Source organism: Elgaria multicarinata, chromosome 1 (assembly GCF_023053635.1).
Source record: "Elgaria multicarinata webbii isolate HBS135686 ecotype San Diego chromosome 1, rElgMul1.1.pri, whole genome shotgun sequence".
NCBI lineage: Eukaryota > Metazoa > Chordata > Lepidosauria > Squamata > Anguidae > Elgaria > Elgaria multicarinata.
Window position 1 is genome coordinate 173,941,312 of NC_086171.1, and position 16,606 is coordinate 173,957,917.

At 39.1% G+C, this 16,606-nt stretch overlaps 1 protein-coding gene across 3 annotated transcripts in view; it reads right to left on the minus strand.

Annotated features, from left to right (window-relative positions):
• The window catches only part of ST7L (suppression of tumorigenicity 7 like), a 54,172-nt gene extending 37,656 nt beyond the window's left edge, over positions 1-16,516 (minus strand). For 2 of the 3 annotated variants that reach the window (XM_063143254.1, XM_063143261.1), the window contains exons 1-7: positions 16,298-16,516; positions 10,069-10,151; positions 8,149-8,314; positions 7,292-7,346; positions 6,752-6,867; positions 2,664-2,742; positions 837-991 (exon numbers count right to left, since the gene is read on the minus strand). In XM_063143254.1, the coding sequence (XP_062999324.1) occupies positions 837-991; positions 2,664-2,742; positions 6,752-6,867; positions 7,292-7,346; positions 8,149-8,314; positions 10,069-10,151; positions 16,298-16,490 (847 nt within the window). In that variant the 5' untranslated portion in view covers positions 16,491-16,516. Of the gene's footprint in view, positions 1-836; positions 992-2,663; positions 2,743-6,751; positions 6,868-7,291; positions 7,347-8,133; positions 8,315-10,068; positions 10,152-16,297 lie in introns of those variants that run through there. The other variant, XM_063143269.1, reaches the window with a different exon arrangement.
• Between the last annotated feature and the right edge of the window lie 90 nt (positions 16,517-16,606).

Below are 16,606 nucleotides of genomic sequence, written 5' to 3' on the forward strand. Positions count from 1 at the left end.
TTCAGCCCGAGGCGGTGCATAGCCCTACAACTTAGGCATTGATTTCCACATGTATACCTCATTTTGCTATTCAAATAAAGCTATGACTAAAGATATCAAAGTGATTTGACACTGAAACCATAAAATATACACAAATTAAGACAGTGGTGGGTTGTTTTTTTAAAAAATCCTGTATTAAAATGTTTTAATTCCTCCATAATAGGTATCCAATATAGTCTCTATTGAATTGCTTTGGGAATACCATTACATTATGGAGAAAACCCTCCTCCTTACCCCTAAGATTTAAAGGCTTTGTTCACACAATCAAAACATGCTAATATATCTAAGGCTACAATGCCATAGACACTTACCGGAGTATAAATCTCAATGAACTGAATTGGGCTTACCTCTGAATAGGCACATGTAAGATAATATTGTAAATATTACAATATTTGTAATATATTGTATAAGGACCATAGCATGCTGCCTTATACTGAGCCAGATCATGGGTCCATCTAGGCCAATATTGTCAACACTGAATGGCAGCTCTCCAGGGTTTCAGGCAGGATTATTTCCTTGCCCTACCTGGAGAAGCCTGGAATTGAACCTGAGACCTTCTGCATGCCAAGCACGTGACTATCACATTGAGTTACAGTGCCTCCCCTTCTACTCAAGTACAATTAAAATGTCACTGATTCCTTTTGACCATCTTTTTGATCTTTTATGCACTTTTAGTTTTCTGCTCATATAGGTTTAAATCCTTCATCATTAAAGTTTGCTATTACTTCTGCAAGAGATTTCAGCGACACATCATCAATCTAATGTTCATATTGAACCATTTGTGAAAGGATACTTACTAAGCTGTGCTTCATGTTGGGGACTTTGGGAACTGCAGTGCTGAGACTTTCTATAAACTGTTTCCCCTGCTCTGAGAGCTTGCTTAAAATATTTCTCAGCATCTACAATAGTAGTTGCTTCTTCCTCAGCCAGAAGAACATATGCTGTGGCACAGCTTAAATGGAAAAAAGAAAGAAAGAAAACATGGTATTCAGCTGGAAACCCGTTTAAGATGTATTTTGCATGTGGACATAATAATCAGAATGACTGAAGTTATCTAGTACAGTAGCTGACTATATCTACAAATGAACTCTGATCAAATAAAATGTAGAACAAACTTTATGTAGCTGAATGTTGGATCACAGCAGTCAATATAGGAGCTTCCTCAGTTGAGCAAAACTTTGTTCATTTCTATCAGGTATGTGTTCCCAGTCCCCGTCCCCCGCACCCAGAAATATGACTTACTTGAAAATCTTCTGCATCAATACTTCAACATATTTTCTACTTACTAGAATAATGTTTAACAAAATTTGGACAAGCAGTGGAAAATAAAGCAAGGACATAAATATACAGTAAACAAACATTAACTGCTATTCAGTCCAACATCTATTACTGAAACAAGGTGTTAGAAGGTCCTTAAACAGGGCACTAATTATTATTAGCAGTATCCAATGCTGCCTGTGCACTAGCAGGACTTACCACAAGTGCAATGGGAGGCTAGCAGCAATTGAAAATGAGTTGAAACACTTTCTTCTGGAACAGGTCAGGTCAGTACAGCTTTCAGAAGGAGCTCTGCTGACTTGTCTCATTCTGGAATGAGTGTTTCCACTCATTTTTGGGATTGCTTTAAAAAACACTAATGCCTGTTGCACTACAGGTTGGTACTACAAGCAGAATAGAAGAAGCAGAGGTGCAGCAACAGTACCGGGAACAGGTCATAGCTCAGTGGACAAGGCTAGGTTCAATCCCCATCATTTCTTGGTAGGACTAGGAAAGCTCTTGCTTGAAACTCTGGGGAGTTTTAATTAAACCATGGTGGGTTTGGCACGTGCTAGTTGACTTTTGAATATTCAAGCCATGACTGCAGTTTGTCGTGTTGTACGAACCAAACAAGGACGGGTTGTTGGTGTGGTTAACAAAGCATCAAAAACCCAGGGGCTGTTTTAGGGCTGTGGGTCATTTTGTTAACCACACCAACAACTCATTTTTGCCAGGTTTGGACAACAACTCAAGCCACAATCATGGCTTGAGTATTTGAAATGGCCACTCGCACACGTTACAGCCCACCGTGGCTTAAATAAACCACAATGGGCTGCTTGATCATGCTAATTGGCCCAGTATAAGAAAGCTTCCTCTGAAACTGCCAAATATATACAGTTGTTTATAGATTACTTATCCATTTTAGAAAAGAAGATCCTTCTCTCTGTGTCAGGATCAGGGGGTGCAGGCTCATGCATATTTGCGTGCACTTGGAAAGTCAAATGTACAAAACAGACAAGGCTTTTATTGTATGATCTCTCTGCCTCATTCACAGAATTTTACAGGGGGTCCAGACATCATCGTCCATTTGTAATCTTTCTATGTTTCCCCCCTATTTCAAGTGTCTTTTTTCCCCACCAAAGAGAATCCTTTAAGCTGGGGAAGTTGGAATAGCTATACAATGACCTGGTTTGCATGTAAAACTAACCCATGATTTAGAAATTATGGGAGAATATTTAGACCAATCTGCCACTTGAAATCTGAAGTGTTATAGCCAAATAAAAGATACATTGATACTGCTGATTGTTACTTAACAATGCTGTGTGGTTTTAGTCAGAAATTAGGTTGAGACTTGAGACCAAACTTACTCATTATTTAATTCTAAAGCCTGATATGCTGCTTTGATTCGGGCCTGAGGATTCCTCTCTCGCCATGCTTTCTGCATAACTGTTGGAAAAGACAGAATTTATTTAAAGTCAGGTTAGAAACAAATGCTAATGTAAGGAATACATTCAAGGAAAGTCATTTATAACAGAAACCACACCACTTACGTCTGATCAAAACAACACTAAATTGACCATCTGCCCTATAATATTTTATTTTTCATACTATATCCCAAATTTCATTTTTAAAAGAGAAAAATACAAAAGATGGCTAACAAAGTAAGAACAGAAGTCAAGTTGCAGCTGATCCCAGAGGGCTAATGAAAGGTCCCTTTCTCCCTTGCCAGCTGTAAGGTAGGCTGGCCACTGCTGGCCACTGGATGGAATATGAGTGGTTAAATGGTAATTGGGGTCAGAAGGCTGATGTAGTTGGCCTGGCTGTTACTTACTTCCCTTCTGCCAGGTGCTGGCAATATGAGGATTCGCCTTATCAAAGTAGTGAGGAAGGTTCTCATCACTGCCACTTAGTGGGCTGAATTCAAGTTTTTGGAAAACAAGCCCTAATTCTGTAAAGGCTATAAACACTCCTGAACTGACAACACAATCTCATACCTGCCTACGCAGAAGGAAATTCCACTGAAATGCATAGGGATTACTTCCAGGTAAGCAAGTGTAGGATTGCAGCCTGAATATCTGATCTTCCTCAGATTTCATAAGAAAAGTGAATAATGTATATAGATGTTTCTTTTGGAACTAAACCTGCAACTGGTCCAGCAAGAGTAATGTGGAAAATGTTGGAACATTTTTCTGGAAACATAATGTTAGTTTTGGCTTAGATGATGAGACAATATTCTACATTCATACAACAAAAACACAGTTCTCATATCATTAAACATATCATCAGATCAACTTCCAGACAGCTAGCTCTTGCTGATTTAGAAGAACTAGTAAGCATTAACACATTATCTGACAAAAGCCAGATATGCCTTTGCTTTAAAGATGGGGTAGATAATATGCAGCCCCCAAGGCAATTTCATGTGATCAGAAGCTGTAAAATCTCATAAGATTTTTTTTTAAAAAATGTATTTTTAACATTCACAAATACGCAGATTATCAAGCCTTACTGTTTTTAAGTTACAAGCTCTAGAAGAGTAGCCTGCCACATAGATTTAAGTGAAGCACTAGCTTTTAATTTCAGAGTGATATTCCCTACCGTTCCAGAGAAATAGAGAAATTGTTAAAAGCAGGGTGTTTTTTTTAAATCTGTCACAGGACTAATCGAAATATTGTGGCATAACCTTTTGCAGACTAGAGCCTGCTTAATGCATCTGATGAGGTGGACCCCAGTTTATGAATGTGTATGCCATAGTAAATCTTTTAGGATGTAATCCTATGCACGTTTAGAAAGAAAAAGTTCTACAACTCCCAGCATTCCACAGAATGTTTCCTGTCTAAACATACATAAGATTGTACTTTTAGTCTTTAAGTTGCCACAAGACTGTTTGTTTTCTACCATGTGGATATAGGCACGGCAAGTGGGCAGAGCTCTACAAAGGTGAGAAAACACACATACGAAGATGTTATCACCGATACAGAACATTACGGAAATAATAATGATCCTTAAGGTTTTTTATCTTATTTAGGCTTCTCCATTTCAAGAGCTCAGAAACAAGTGGAACAGAATGCATATAAAATATGCTATACCAAATTTAAGACTGCAATCCTATGACTTCTTTCATGGGAGAATCAAGCCAACAGAAATCAGTTCCTCAAAAGGGCTTGCCATACTTCGATAACATGCACAGGCTCAAACTTTGGTGAGCTTCTATGGACAAGAAATTTCTTAGCTGTCAGAACACCACCAAAGCCTCTCTACATGCCTTTGGGCTATTCTATACATTCAGGAAAATTGTATAGCACAGACTTCTTAAAACTTCACTTCAGAATGCAGTTGGGAGATCATATGTCTCAATACTTCACCATGTAAAGGAACTCTTTCCATGCCTGCCTGACAATGAGGTTTCTAGCCTAGCCCCGACATGCTGTTAATTAATTTATCTGCAGGGAGATTTCTGGTTGAGGGTAGAAAAAAGCATTGAATCATACAATGCACCATGTATATTCCAAAATGAATTCATTCAAAGTTAGCATGGATGTAGCTCTTCTGAATGTGTTGCTCAACTCTTGTCATTCAGACTTGTTATATAAACAGAGTAAGATATGGCTCTGAAACCACTAACTGCTAAAGCGAGGGGGATATAGCTTTGAGCAGCACCTAGATGGAAGACTGCACAGCACCAAGGTAAGCTGCTCAAGCATCTTATGAACATAACAAATCAATAAGTAAAATATAGTGGGGTTCCACTGCAGTGTGACAATACATAGAGAAGGAAGTTTTCAATGTTTGCGGAATCCAAATGGTTTAGGAATTTGTAAATTGAAAACAGGACTTCAAACGGCTCACAGGTGACAATAGGGAACTATTACACACAACAACACTTAGCCATCTAATGCTAAACAATTACAGGAATAAGCCATGATGAGGAGCCTTGGGTTCACATGCTCCCCCATCCCCTCCTCCAGTTCAGTTACAAGGAGTTAGGGACCTTTTGCTTCCATTTTAGATTAACTACAGCTTAACACTAAACTGTGGCAAGTGGAAACAAGAAGCTTTGTAAATCACTGTTTGAAGCTGTCTTGTTTGCACTAACTATAGTTAACATTAACCAGATTGTTGGAATCAAATGAGACAAGCTGTGGTTAATCAAAACTGCATCACAGACAGTATGTACATCAGTTGCTAAGGAAGATGGGAGAATGCTGTTGCACTCATGTTCTGCTTGTGGGTTTCATGTGGGAGCTGGTTGGCTGCTGTGTGAACAGAATGCTGGAACTAGATGGAGCCTTGGTTGAATCCAGCAGGGCTCTTCTTGTGTAAGAAGAAAATATATATATATTCTTCTTTTGCTCCCCCTCACAGCTGTGTTAGGGGAAGAGGAAGAGAGAGCTTACAAGCCCAAGGCTTGCCCAGACTTGTTCTTTTAACACTAAACTGAATACTTCCCATGAGCGTTCCCTCCCTTCCAGTAACTAAAGTAATGTGTATGTCACAATTCTGTAGGCACTGAAAAAAAGCACAGCATGGAGTTTGGGGTGCAGAATTTAACGTATTGAGAAACGCAGCTTTCACAGAACAGTAAGAGCAAATTTCTAGAACTCTTGCTGCAAAGATACGATGAAAGGAGTCTGCATAAATGCCTCGCATAGGTGAATAAAGTTTACAGTGGTTTGAAATGGGGCTTCAGTTCCTTCTTGACTCTCCCCATGATTAGCAGAACGTGGAAAAATAAGAGAAATTCTTTGCCCTATGTAAATTATATAGGGCACAGAATTTAGCTTCTCTTGCTTCAGGATCTACCCCTCTCCTGTAAGTACCAAGTATACACAGGCCTGGCAAGGCTCAGAAAGATTCAGCATTTATATGGGCATTTCAGGTTATGAGATGGTTTCTGGAAAACATGGAGGTACTAGACTTTTGGAACAGACTTGTAAATACATTTATTTATTTATTTTCTGGGTGTTTTTAGAAATGTGGTAAGGGACCTTCAGTCCATGAGCCAACTTTGGATCTCCAGGCCTCTCAGTCAGGAATTCTCACTACTTTTTTAAAAAGACCAAAAAATAAAACCAATAGGGCATGTTCCCTCTTCTCAAACCCACACTCCTTTACCAGCCCCCTCTAGCTTATTGATATTATTGACATAGTCCTGATCTGTCCTGCAACCACAAAGCAGAACTTTGCATATGTTGGGGGAAAAGAATCCCTGGATGCAAATGCCTTTATTTACCCACTGCATGTTGAACAAAGGTAAGAATCACATACACAACTCCACCCACTTCTCCCTGTAGCCATGCCCACTGCAGAAATACAGGCCCCCAATAGGTGTCAAGCGAGAAAATGTGGACCTTGACAGGAAAACTATTCCTCACCATTGGTTAGAATAAGCCATTCCAACAACAAATACACATCCCATTCGCCTTTTTATCTTTCACACACAAAAAACTCTGATTACCTGCATCTGAAGGCCGAAGCGAGTCTGTTTCACATGTGAAAAAAGTCTGATGATCCTGAGCAGACAAGTTCATATCATAGTACGTAAGTGGCTCCTTTCCAGTCACCCAGGTGTACCTTCAAAAAGAGAAAAGGAGGTTACGTTAAGCTTTACTCCAATAAAGGATATCAGCTTTGGGATGAATATTCACTACATGTTCCAAAGCTGGCTGAAAGATGTGCATTGAGGCACATGATGGTCATGACTCTCTGTACATACAAAATGGAAAATTCACTATATACATTAGAATATGCATTTCTAAAAACCTGAAGAAATGTAACCTAGACAGAATGCCCTGTCTTTACAAAGGAAAGAATTAGTCATCCATCCAACCATGTGCCCTACAAAATAGAATTATTGTTGCTGTTATTGTTGTTAAAATATTTATATCATGCCCTATATCATTGGGATCTCAGGGTTACAAACTTGAGACAAACCAGAAGGTCTGGTTTCATCTTTATTTACACAAATGACTACAAAACAAAAACAAAAATATATTACCTGCTATATTCTGCTCCTCTAAAGAGATTGAGGGGATTTCTCCATACCTTGCACTCTGTGGAAAGAAACATATTTTAATTTTAAAATTAAGTTAGAACTGCAAGTTCTTGATAGATATATCTCTGCATGTTGAGATACAGTTCAGACTAATTATCTTGGTTCAATAAACCTAAGATCCTTACATCTGAACAAGTCTTGAGTATAATAGTTTTTCTTCCAACATAACCATAGTTTGGATGATCAGAAATGAACAAATGGTTCACGTACTCCCCTTTTTCTTGTGGCTTCCCACTTTCATTCCCCTCTTTAGGACTCATCATAATTTACCATGACATCTGAATCTGCAAACTATGGATCATAAACCATGGCTTGAAGAAGGCTTCCAGATGCCATGGCATGCTATGGCAAGTGCTAAACAGGAAGTCATGGATGAGAGAGGGAGGGGGACATGTGGATCAATGGCTTGTTTCTTTTCCTCCGAACAATGGTTTGGACGATTGCATGATCTAAATCATCACTTAAAGAAAATTATTCTACTACATGATATATGAAAAGCCAGAGATTTTCACAAGAGATTGTCATTTAAAGTTTGACTTTTGAAGGTAGAATATCTATTATGTTACAACTAAAATATATTGTTCGGAGATTTGAAAGAGTCCTAAAAAGCAAGATACTAACTTCGGCATCCTTTCCATTCTGCAATCCCTTGCAACAATCTAGTTTACCTCACCATTTTGATTATACTATGCAAGACAAAAGATTATCTGATGCAAAGCTGGAAAATATACATGGCTTGTATTTACAGACCTCAGCTAAGGTCAGCTATTATAAATTACATTTACATAGGAAGCAGTCACCTGATAGACTCTGCCTGTTCATCTCATTTTCTCCGCTAGTGGCAGAGAAAGTTGCCTGCTGAGAACTGCTGTTCTCTGCTCCTCCAATAAGTGGTCGCAAATGGCTCACGGATACCTGTTCAATGAAAGATGTGCCGTATTTTCTGAAGTACCACCACTCAAATATCTGCAAGAAGAAACAAAAATATGTAGAACACACAGTATACCATGGGGTGAAAAAGCTCAGTCATCTAAATCTCTCACCAAGTGATAGGTTATCTAAACTATCCACAATCATTTGAGTTTCCTTTCACCAAATAAGGCTGATAGTTGCCCATAGGTCCAAACAAAAATAAAACTATGTTAAAATAAAATATGGGATGACATGAACTGTTCAACTGAACTTTGCATAGGTAAATGATGTAATACTCTTTGCTTTTGTTTAAGCCTTGGGGAAATGAAATGAAAGAACATTACAGTGCAATTGTGGCTGCACATAATCCTCTCTCCCCACCACACACACATCCATGATAAAAGGAAATGCTGGGAGAGTCAGCCACAGAAGTACCACAAAAAACTTTCCAGCTTAAGCAGTGCACTTCCATAATACTGCAGGAAAAGACACATTATTCTCATGAATACCTCTGACAATTGTATAAGTTGTCGTCATCATCATCACTACTACTTCTACTTTTAAGGCTGTGTTTTCTTTTTCTGTATAAGAGCACCACCTAGAGTTCAGTTGATATATCAGAGAAACTTATTATCTTCAGACTAGCAAATCTATGGCTTTGCTAATAAAAATACCTATTGTATTTCTTGTAATGAAGGGATGTAAATAGCAGGGTTCCCCAAGGATCTGTATTGTGACAGGTGGTTTTTTTTTAACCTGTTCATCAATTATCTAAAGATAGGGATGAACAGTGAAGTAGACATGTTGGTTTATGGAAATTGTTTTAGGGTGATTAAACGAAAACGGAATACGAAGAGCTCCAAAAATGTTTCTCCAACTGGGGGGAATGGTGTTAAAATGACAAATACAGTTCAGTGTGAGCAAGTGTAAAGTAATGCACATTAGGGCAATAAATTCTAACAATATGCTGGTGGCATCTGAGATTGCAGTGACTGATCAGGAAAGTGATCTTAGTGAGTTAAATGCTGACCCAGTGTGCAGCTGCTGTGAAAAAGGCAAATTTCATGTTCAGGATCATTAGGAAAGAACAAAACTAAAACTGCCAATACCATTACAAAAATCTATGATGCAACCACATTTGGAATACTGTGTACAGTTCTGGTCACAACACCTCAAAAAGACTATTGCAGAACTGGAAAATATACAGAAGAGAGAAACCAAAATAATCAGAGCTTAAGAGGCTTCCCCATGAGGAAAGGCTATGTTTGGAGCTTTTTAGCTTAGTAAAAAGCAGGGTGCATTGATTTAAATCAAGAAGGTTCATTTAAATCACATTTCCCATTGAGTTCCATACATTTCCTAAACTATGGTACAAATTTGATCATTAAACCATAGGTAGTATCTAACCATAGGTTAGTATCTAACGGTAGTCCTATGTAGAATAGATCCACTGAAATGAATGGGATTTAAGTTACTCACGACTGACTTAAGTTACATTCATTTTAATGAGTCTACTCTAGGAAGGACTAATACTGGATACTATCCCGTATTAACTTACAGCTAAATAAGAGTGCTATTTACGTTGTGTTTCATTTTTACAAGCAGACTTTGTATATATACAGTCTCACTGTATATATTTCACATTTTCCTATAGAGGCAACACACAAGGTCTTTCTTATGACCACCACACACAACAGTTTGCAACTTACTCCCAGACAAGTGGTTATAGGATTGTAGAGTAAGTATGGGAATGTACTGAAGGACCAACACAAATTCCAATAAGGGAGGAACTAGAGAAAAATACTTACAAATATCAGGCCGGATATCAAAGATGAAGTCCCCGTAAGTGCAACATAGAATTTTGGAGTCAGCGTGCTCAAGAAAACAGTCACTGCCAATGGAAAAAGATAGCTTAGTCAATTAATACATTTGCCTTTCTGAGTGTGTCTTCAAATATTACATATGCAGCACCTCCAGAAACATACAGCAAGTCCCACCTTTGGTTGCTGGCACTTCTTGAAAAGTTTGAATGAGAACTTGGTCTGGCTATAGATGTGGATATACACTGTCCTCACCAGCTGTTCATTGACCATTTTCCCCAACCAATTGGGGAAGACACAGAATATTTGGCTAAAAGCACTTCTTAAACTAATATCAGAATCTTCAGTCCTATTAGGATTAGTAAATGGTCCAAGGGTCATATATAGGAACATTTGAATGTTATTAGAAAAATCTACCAAACATACAAATCAGTGTTAAGGAGTAACGTAACAGGTTGTCATGCTTCAAAAAAGTAAAGATATCAACAGAAACTACTAACAATAACCTTGAACAGCCTTCCTCAATCTGGTGCCATCCAGATGCTTTGGACGTCAACTCCCATGCCCATGATGTAGTTTAAAACATCTGGAGAGCACCAGGATGGGAAAAGCTAGCCTCGAGCATCTTTGTTAAGATGTTGGTTCTAGCTTACCTAGGTAAGGTTAAACCCAAATATCCCTGACAGAGAAACACAGTTTTAACACAAGCCATTTATACTTAAACCTCTTGTCGCTGGTTGCAATGCAGTGCATGCTAACATGGAAGTAAGCTTCATTAAAATCACTAGGATTTGTTTTCATGTAATACGAATATGATCCAGGTAATGTAGATACAGTCTAGGACTACAAAAAAACAAAAATGAAACAATAGACCTGCAGCTGTGAATAATATGAAAAAACTGAACAGTACAAATTCTGTTTCAAATAAAACTGTTGATTTTCCAAAACAGGGAATTGTGATGAATAAGAATTAACTTTTGTCAAAATACAAAGGCCCTGTTCAGACAACATGCTGAACCATGATGGTTAAGCATTTTGAGGTGACCATTATGGCTTAACTTATCGTGTGAACCATGACTTAGTGTGTTGTATGAACCATTCCTAACCATGGTGGCTACATAATCACAGTTTAAACATGTTCAGTAACCACTTGCTGCAAATAGTTAGTGGCCTAACCATGACTTAGCATGTTGTCTGAACAGACCCAAAGTGTTCCAAAGCTGCATGTATGTGTATGATATAGTCTAGTCATATTTTTTATGTTTATTAGGGCACAATTTTATAAATCTCTAGACAGAAAAAATTCCTATAACTCCCTGCATATTAAGGCCGCAATCTTATAAACATTGACTTGGCTGGGGAATACTGGGAGTTGTAGGACTTCTTTTTTGTCTAAGTATGCATTGGAATGCACCCTTAAAGAATCAAATACAAGGACCATTGGAGTTCAATACTAAGAAATGTCTCATTAGAATAGTACTTGCAGCCTGCAAAGTGTTTTACAGTTTTATTCATAGTCCAACACAATTAAATGATAGTGCTCTAGGTCCCTGAACAAATCCCTGGCTTAACTGGAGCTAGAGCTCAGGAATAAAAGAAAGATACAAGAATGCGGGGTTGAGATGTGGGGAGTCCACTTTGGAAACTCAATCAATGGGTTGGATATAACTGTGCACTGCACCATACTTTAGATTTTCCATATAACAAGGCTGATCCACACTTTACATTTTGAAATCAGACACAAAAACACTAGCGGTTAAATGGCACAACACTTACGTGACACACTGAACATGTGATTAAGGCTGCAATCCTACACCCACAGTGGGAATGTGTCTCATAGAACTCCATGGGACTTACTTCTCAGATCTGCACAGGATAGCACTGTACATGATAGTTTTTCTCACAGTATGCGCATAAGGCTATCAATGGCTACAATTTGCCAGCTGTGCCCCTTCCTAGAGTTGGAAAACCTAAAGATGGTAGTGCACACGCTGGTAACTTCGAGGCTCGACTTCTGCAATGCACTCTACATGGGGCTACCTCTGTGCCTAGTCCAGAAACTTCAATTAGACCAAAATATGGCAGCCAGGCTGGTCACTGGTACACCTGGAGGTGACCACATTACACCAGTTTTAAAATCTCTTCACTGGCTGCCAATTAGTTTCCGGGCGAAGTACAAAGTGTTGGTTATTACCTTTACAGCCCTACATGGTTTGGGTCCAGGCTACCTGCGGGATCGCCTTCTCCCGTACAATCCACCCCACAAACTCAGGTCCTCTGGGAAGAATCTACCTCAGCTAGTACAAACTAGATTGTTACCCAGAGGACCTTCTCTTCTGCTGCTCACAGACTGCGGAATGGCCTGCCAGAGGAAATTCATCAACTTGATGGTCTTTTAGAATTTAAAAAGCAATAAAGACTGATCTATTCCGGCAGGCCTATCCAGTGAAATTTTAGAAGGTTTTAAAGTTTTAAAGATGTTTTAATCATGTATGGTATGTTTTTAATCAGTTTTTAATGTGTATTTTATATCATGTTTTTATATCATGTTTTTATACTGTTTGTTTTATACTTTGTTTTCAGTTTTTGTGAACTGCCCAGGAAGTTTCGGCTGTTGGGCAGTATATAATAATAATAATAATAATAATAATATTCATGATAGCTATATATTACCCCTAGCATCAGGGTCAGTATGCCTCTATATGCCAGTTGCTGGGAACATGAGCAGGAGGGTGCTATTGTTCTCACGTCCTGCTTGTGGGCTTCCCATGCACATATAGTTGAACACTACACAAGCAGAATGCTGGATTAAATAGGCCTTTGGTCTGATCCACGATGGTTCTTCTTAAGTTTTCCAGTGGAGATGGGGGGGATTGGGCCCTCATTTTTGTGTATATTGCACATTTTTACCCAAATTTAAAATGAAAAGTACAACCTGGCCTTTAGACTGGTTGGAGACCCATGTATTCTTTGCAGCCAATTCATGAATGTTTGACTAGACGTTCTTCATGCAAATCTCCTGTAGCCCAGGGCAGTTTTGTTCCTCCTGCTCGCTGGGCATTTCCCCCCATTTACACTCCCATTTTATAATAGATTTTAATCCAATTTTTCTTGTATTTTTGCTTAAAGTACTAACTTGCCTGGAAGTAGGGGGTACAAAGCCATCATCACACAAGTTCTAACCCTCTTGGAACTCTACCTCCATATAGAACGTTTGATTCTTCAGCCAAAAATTGTCCGGAGCAGCATTAAGCAAATTAAAGAAAATTCTATGAAGGCTTTAGCCTCCAAAAGACAAATGTTGACCATGGCCTATTGTGAAGAGTCATAGGATGCAATCCTATGAGTTGCACCCCCATTAGAAGGAAGCCTGTTAGATAGATAACCTGAGGCATTACTAGTGCAAAGTATTTTCTATAAACATATTCTTCAAGCAAATTCAGAGGCAGCTGCAGGTTTAGAGTAAAAAGACCACCACAAGCAATTATATAGATACACGAGTTGTGGCTACGATGCCATAGGCAGTCAAAATGCTGATTTCAGTTTACAAAACCTTAAATGGTATGGGGCATTAATTAAGCCAATCTCTTTCCTTATCTTGAAGGGGAACTAAGAGTGTCCTATTATCACCAAGTTTCAACAGCAACAATACCAAAAGAGGTGCCCTATAAGGCTGTTTCATTATGACAGTAAATAAAGGTTAGTTTCCATTTGTCGGATTTTGTGTTTTTATCTTGTTTAAATGATAATGATAATTATTCTCCTTGACATTGTAGGAAAGAGTAGAAGCCTTTAAAAAAAATGAACTTGTACCACAAAATGCAAAGACTTTTTCCAATGACTTAGTGAACTTATAACCAAGTTTGTATGTATACCATAATTCTGAGGAAGTACTGGGTGATACCCAATGTGGATGCAGCATTAGCACTAATGATGTGAAGTATAAACTAATGCAAGTACAATATCATTACAACTTGTCAGTAGAAAGGAAAAAAGCTGCCAAAAATTTGATGGCAAAGTGCTGCTTTTTTCCCATTCCACTAGCAAGCTCTAATGACACTATGCTAGCATTGGCTTATTTATGCCAGCGCAACGTCATTGCACTACCATTGGACACTACCTATGATGTGCCACAAGATGTGGCAGAGGGCATAGAATCTAGCTTCTTGAGGACTCCAGTTTTCAGATTTATAGTTTGATAGCACAACTGTCTACAGCCCAGGGCTTCAAAGATACACATGGATATGTGGACAATGCTTGTTCAACAACACAAGCCTATACATGTCTACTCAGAAGAAAAGATCTTACTCCATGGTAACTGTGTATGGGATTCTAGCCTCAATATCAAAAGCCAGAAAGGGTGTTTGAATACCATTTTCATTCACAGTACCTTTGTTATGCTTCTGACTAGCAAAACCAAAATTATGCAACGTACGGAAAATTATGGATATTTTGCTCCATTTTCATGATTTATACTAGCATATGGATTGCATCAGGCACATTTTTTCTCTTTTTTAAAGTGTGGCACATAGGCAGCCCCGCTTGTAACACGTTTTCAATGTGTTCTGTTGCTGTAATATTAAGTCCCAATCTTTCAAGAAGTGTCAGCATTTAAGAGTTCCTTGCCATTGTAAGAAACTTGGAAAGAAATCATCACAATCAGCAGGAACAACTTAATATCAGAAGTAGCTCAAAGCTAAAATAAAGGTGCAGTATATTAAATTAAAAGTATAGACAACGAAGTAAATCCCACTGAACTCGGCAGGAGTTACTTCTGAGTAAACACACTAAAGATTGAGTCATAAAATCTAGATTAAACTGGATAGATGCTCCCTGAGGTGCCATTAACATACAACATACAATCTCATTTTGGGGCTTGGCCTGTTGCCTATTATATGCAACAGATTATTAAAAAAACACAACACAAATCAATATGCTTTGTTGACAATTAACATTTGACAGCTCTTTAAGCCATTTCAGCATCACCATTTAACTATGGCATGCAAGAGACTACAATAAGATAAAAGTGAAAAATAGGGCACAGACATTAAGCGCTGTAGGGAATAACAAGGCAGAAATTACATTACAATTGACTTTCATGGATATAATGAGTCCCTTGGAGAAAGGTAGAACCTGGTGAGACCACATATCTTTAACCAATAAATACATTGTTTTCAAGCAACTGCTAGACACATTAGTGCATCATCATGCTTTGAGATGTCTTATTTCAATACCTGATATCAAGGATGCAATCCTTTGCACACTTTCTTGGCAATAAACCCCACTGAATTCAATGGGACTTAATTTTGAACATACACAGAGGACTGAGCTATAAATCACATCATGTGCTGGTACTGAGAGTGCTTTTAACCCTCCAACAATTAACTTCGGACCAGTTGAATTATGGGATTTGCTGGTTTATGATTAAAGCAAGTAGATACCTCTAATCTTTAAAAGAAAAAGCATTTAAAAAGGATGATACCAAAACTGCTTTGCTGTAATTTAAGATTAGTTGGCTGTATATATTTTGTAGCCCTCAAACAGGTTACTTTCTTTCTGTTTTGATGACAATGACCATTCAACAGCTCTTTCTACTGACGCTGTCATCATGCAGGGCTTGTAGACAGCAACAAATGAAAGAAATCTATTTTTTTTAAAAAAACATACAGAAAAAACTCAAGTGGAGAGGGAAGCAGACTTCAAAGATTAAAAAAGGAATACAAAAGTGAAGCGGAAGCGGGGAATTCTAGAGCGAGATTAAAAAACTCAGTTGACTAGAAAATAAATAATGAAGTCCCTGGAGGGCAGAAGCACTTCAACATATACACTAGAGACACAAAGAGTGAGAACAAAACACAACAGCAAATCCTTTCCTATGGTAAGCTTCGCCTTTCCTCTAACGCATGTTTTTGTATAGTCAAGGATCAACAAAGTGATTGCTGTAAAACATGCTTTCACCACTACGGCTCAGGCCCAGAATAAATGAAATAATAAAAATAAAGCTGCGTCTGAGCATATGCAGAGTTCTTTCCATAAGCAGCCCTCCATACGTTTATAACCAAGGGTAATGAGCTGCAGGTTAGCGAGCCTGACATCCAAACAGGCCTCAGTACCTCTCGAAGCCTCCCCCATTGATCTGCCAACTTACAAACCTCAAGTGGGCCTTCTTTCTCCCCCGAACCCCTGCTACGCCCCCAAGCGATTCCCCGCCCCTCACCTGCCGCTAAATTGTCTCGCAACCGGAGCGGGCCCCGCAGAAAGTAAAGGAGGCCGAGCGCCGCCACTAAGCCCAAGGACCGCGCCCAGGGTCCCGCCGCCAACCTCAGCCGGTCCCACCGCCGAGGGCAGAGGCTAGGCGACTGTGAGGGAGAAGGCACCGCATCCCCATCCACAGGACCGCTCTCCGCCATGACTCCCGCCCTTCGCTTGCTGAGGCCTGGCTGGCTGGAGGAAGGGGGGAGGAGGAGGGAGGGACTTGCCGGGCGCGCCCCCGCGGCCGCCATTCGAACCACTCGGAAAGAGCAGG